Source organism: Myotis davidii, unplaced genomic scaffold (genome assembly GCF_000327345.1).
Source record: "Myotis davidii unplaced genomic scaffold, ASM32734v1 scaffold201, whole genome shotgun sequence".
Classification (NCBI taxonomy): Eukaryota; Metazoa; Chordata; class Mammalia; order Chiroptera; family Vespertilionidae; genus Myotis; species Myotis davidii.
Window position 1 is genome coordinate 155,321 of NW_006297819.1, and position 5,038 is coordinate 160,358.

At 43.5% G+C, this 5,038-nt stretch overlaps 1 protein-coding gene across 1 annotated transcript in view; it reads left to right on the forward strand.

The window, feature by feature from the left end:
* The window catches only part of IGSF11 (immunoglobulin superfamily member 11), a 38,093-nt gene that overhangs the window by 11,541 nt on the left and 21,514 nt on the right, over positions 1 to 5,038 (forward strand). Inside the window, exon 2 of the mRNA XM_015570385.1 lies at positions 1,894 to 1,896. Within this exon, the coding sequence (XP_015425871.1) occupies positions 1,894 to 1,896 (3 nt within the window). The remainder of the gene's footprint in view (positions 1 to 1,893; positions 1,897 to 5,038) is intronic.

The following is a 5,038-nucleotide window of genomic DNA, read 5'->3' on the forward strand; positions in this document are numbered from 1 at the left end:
AGTGCCTCTGGTCTGCTGTTGGGAGTCTGTATAATATTCTTTATTTCAGTCCGTGTATGCTTAATTTCTAGTTGGTTCTTTATCATAACATTGAGGGTCTCATTAGATTTGTTGAGGATCTCAATAAAGTTATTGGTGGCTTCTAGACAGTTCTTGAGAGACCTTAAAAGTGTGGTTCTGAACTGAATATCCTCCATTGACAGTTTTGTCCTGTTTCTTTGTCTCCACATTTGTTATGCTTTCTTGGTGCACCCCCTAGTGGTCTTTGTGCGCAGTCTTGTTAAACCTTGATTATTGTAGTTAATGCTAGGGGGATTTGACCTCCAGGCCAACTGACTGTGAGACTCTAAGAAAGTTTTAATTGTACTTAATTGAATCAATATGTTAAATAGGAATGCTCAGACTCAATCACAAAGCAACTTCACTTTGTCTTCCATATCCCTTTAAATTTATTCAAGAACCAATTATTTCTGTAGATGTAAACTTCAGGTTACATAACTTTTTCTGATCACTCTGAGTTTTGAAATAGAGCAAAATAAGAAAAGCTCAATTTATAAACAGAAATATATGTGTAGTTCTCAGAATGCCAGTGGTCCACCCTCTGGGAAATCAGAGGTCTACCTCCAGCTTCCTTTTATCGGAAGGCTCATTAGACAGCCATTTGGAGAAAATCTAAGATGACCCTGCACCGGCTCTTTATTCAGGGAATGTAGGCCCTTTGGGTGGGAATGGTATGGTATTTACAGCACACCATAGGCACACCAGAGTTCTAATAAAAAATGCTCTCCATAAAGTCTCTTACAGATGTTTATTCCTGACCCATGTATTCTCTGTGTAGTCCTAAAAGTTTTATAGCCATCAAAATTGTTTCTTAGAGATTTCTGAAAGCTAAAGAGCAGAACAGCATTTTTTAAAGAGTTAACTATTTGTATCTGTATGAGACTGAGGAGAGAAGATACATTTACAAATAAATTGAGTTTTTATTGCTCAGTGCCAGTTCTGTTGGTACAGAAATATCACTTCACCCAAAAGATAATATATATCTATATATATAAAAGCCTAAGCAACCGCCATGGTGTGCAGTGACCACCAGGGGGCAGATGTTCAATGCAGGAGCAATGGTCAGAGTGCTCCCACAGCAGGAGTGCCACTCAGAGCTGACCGACCCATCCAGGTGAGCCACCAGCCCAGCGGCAGCCACTCACTTCCTCAGTAGTCCTGCAGGTCCAATCTCTGGAGAACGGGCCAGGTACTGATGGACCAGTGCCGCCCACACGATTCTGACAGCACAGCCAGCCTCTTGGAAGCCCTTGGAAGCCAAGGCCACTTCCCCTCCCTAGACGCTGTGCAAGGAAGAAACAATATAAAAGCAGCCACCAGGAGGCTCCAGATAACCAGCACGAATGTCACCGGGGTGGATCCAGATCCAGGGCCTGCAAGGGTGTCCCACCGCTCACTTGGAGGGTTGATCGTGTCCTGGTTCCTCCCCTCCCCACCCCCCTGCCCCTTGGGACCCCAGCCATGCACGAATTCATGAACTGGGCCTCTAGTACGTAATAATATCAGTTTTCTGAGATATGGTCTGTGGAAGACATTGGTGTGGTAGAAAACTTATTTTATTGGAAATCAGAAAGTGCAGGACTCAATCTTAAGACCTTTGCTATCTCTTTGGACCCTAGTATTTTCATGTGGAAATTGAATTAGATCAATTCAGCAGTGTGTATTTATTGAGTGTTTATTGAGTATTTACAGTATTGGAGAAATGCACTGTACACTAAGTGAAGGTCTTAAGTAATCACACTAATGAAAGTACGATTACGAGTTTGGATAGTGTTCAGAATGAAAGGAACGGTGCTTTATGAGACTCAGCCTAGGCTGAGGCTCTTCTGTGAGAAGGTAACACTCGAGCTAATATAAAGGATAAGTAGAAGGTCATTCAGTAAAGGGATTGGGGTGAGGAACAGAGCAAATCAGACAGAAGGAAACAGAGGACAGAGCAGAGGCTCTGACTGAAGAAGTCAAGAGAAATTTAGTCTGTAAAATGGATCAGATTTGATCAAGGATTGGGTTTGGGAGGTGATGAGAGAGTAAAGGAATCAAGAAAGATTTCTGAATAGAAATTGAGAACATGATGATTGGTCCAGCCACTCACTAATGGTAGGGGACACTCGAAAGGAGCCAGATACACAGTGGGGGCAGGCACAGAGGGGAAGATCAAGTTTCATCTTGAACAAGTTGACTTGAGGTGCCTTTGAGGTAGCTACACAGAGATGTCTAGGAGGCAGTTGGATATAAAAAGAGAGGTTTGTGCTTAGAGAAGTTTGGAAGCTATTGTCATGTATGTAAGAATTGGAGCCATGATAATGGATGACTCTATAGAGAGAGTTCAGAATTAGAAGGCAGCCATTTAATAGCCATGCAGAGAAGGGTGAAACAGAAAAAGAGACAGAAATTTTCTGTGATCTAGAAAGAAAGCCAGAGTAAATTATGCCACTGAAGCTAAGGGAAACATGTGTTTCAAGAAGGAGGGGGCACGGTCATTACTGTTCGATGATCCTGAGAGTCCAAGAATGATTACAAGAGTCATGAAGGCATAGGAGTTCTCTGGGAAACCTAGGGAGAACGCTGTTTAAGAAGAGGTAGTGGCAGGGGTCCATTAGAGACGGAGTAGAGGAGTCTCTATGGAGAGAGTGAGTATGGACAACTCTTACGAAAAGATTAATGATGTTATATCAGAGGGCAGTCCCTGGAGAGGACTGTGGAGTGGAGGGAGAGAGGGATTTTTTTTTTTGAAGTGGAAATACTTAAAAAAAAAAGTGGAAATACTTGAGGACGTTTAAATGCTACCAGGAAGGCTCCAGTGCAGTGGGAGAGATTAAAGCTGCAGGAGAGGGAGCAGTCTCTGATAAGGTTGCTAAGGAGGCCTAGAGGATGGATTATAGAGGATGGACTATAACATGTAGGCTCAGATGAGAGGTTGGTCTTAGATGAGCTCCTTTAATCTAACAGGAGAGAGGAAGAAGAGGATGAGGCAGATCAAAGCTGATTTGTAGCTTTGGAAGCAGGAAGTTGAGAGGGGGTTTCCATCTGATGGCTTTACATAAAAGTCCATACTAGTTTTACATTTTGTGATTGTTTGATATAGTAGTGAGAATAATAACATTTATGGACTGATTTCTGTGTGCTGGTTATATGTGGTATAACGTATGATCTGTATAAATACATTCCTAGGATTTGAATCCAGGACTTACCATTTCCCATGTGTCCTTGAGCTGGTTTTGATTCTCTCTGGGTCTCAGTTTCTTCTGTAAAATGGGGATAAGATACATTATAGGATTAAATGTAGAAGTGTATGTATATGTTTATGTATAGTGCTTAAAGTGGACTTGATATTTGGCCAGTGTGCCCTAAATGTTAGCTAGCAATAGCCCAATGGTAGTATTCATCGTCAGCCATCAGCATCTGGTACTGCCCTTATCATTTCTTTTGGATGATGTGCTAGTGGTATTTAGCCCTGTTGAACAGAGGAAGCAAAAATCAGAGATTAAGTGATTTATTTGGAGCCACACAAATAAATAGATAAATGGATGAAAGAGCCAGATTTCAAACTAGATCTGTCCAGCTGCAGACTACACTTTTAGAAGTTCTAAAAGCAGCTTATCTAGAATATTTCTTCTGTAGTTCTCTTGATACTTGTAAGGTCAGGATTAACCTTACATAAAGATGTGAAGTTGATGCAGCTGAAATCAGTCTTTCATAGCTTCTCCCTGCCATCCCCCCACCCCAGAGGCTTGCTCTCCACCAGCAGACCTGCTCTGCTTTCCCCAGCTCCCACCCCTGTCCTGCAAAGCTACTCTTCTTTTTCTGAAATCTTTCCATATTATGGTAGTTTTCTTCCCCATCTACATCTTTCTCATTCATTATTAGTTTACGAGAGGCCCGGTGCATGAAATTCGTGCACGGGGGTGGGGGGTGGAGTTGTCCTCACCCCAGCCTGCATCCTCTCGCAATCCGGAATCCCTCTCACAATCCGGGACCGCTGGCTCCTAACTGCTTGCCTGACTGCCCCTAACCACTCTGCCTGCCTGCCTGATTGCCCCTAACCTCTCTGCCTGCCTGATCACCCCTAACCACTCGCCTGGCTGCCTGATCGCCCCTAACCATTCACCTGCCTGCCTGATCGCCCCTAACCAGTCCAGTCTAATTAGCATGTTACACTTTTTTGTCCAGAATGATGTCCAGAAGATTGTTTGGCTGTCCAGTCTAATTAGCATGTTACACTTTTATTATTATAGATATTGGCCATTTTTTACTTTTAAAATTTGTATCAAAGATTGTATGAGTTCAGTTGGAAATGAGTGACTTGAGGGTGGAGGTTATATATTCTCCTGGGGAGGTTAAGTGGGGAACATTCCCTTCCTTGGAGTATTATCAGAAGCATGAAATGATGGAGGTTTTGTCACCAGTTTGGCTTTTACACTTATTTTTAAAACATTTCCATGGCATCCTATATAATAAAAGGGTAATATGCAAATGGACCAAATGGCAGAAAAACCAAACAACCAATGAAAGTGTAATATGCTAATGATATGCTAAGGCTGTTCAACCAGTCTCTATGACGTGCAGTGACCACCAAGGGGCAGATGCTCCGACTGGTAGGTTAGCTTGCTGCTGGGGTCTGGCCGATGCTCAATGCAGGAGCTGTCAAGCTGTGGTGACTTGGCAGCTGCAGTTCTCAGGGACGCACCCGAAACTAGAGAGGAGGGAGCCTGATTCCGGGCTGTGTCACCCGAGAACCACCCTCTCACAATCCGGGACCACTCAGGGGATGTCGGAGAGCTGGTTTAGGCTCCATCCCACAGGCCAGGCCAAGGGACCCTACTGGTGCATGAATCTGTGCACCGGGCCTCTAGTATGCATATAAGATCTTTGGTTAATCTCTTCCTGTCCTTCCCCTTCCCCCCTTCCCTTTGAGATTCATCAGTCTGTTCCATGTTTCCATGCCTGTGTATTGAGTTTCTGCCCCCTGGCGGTCATT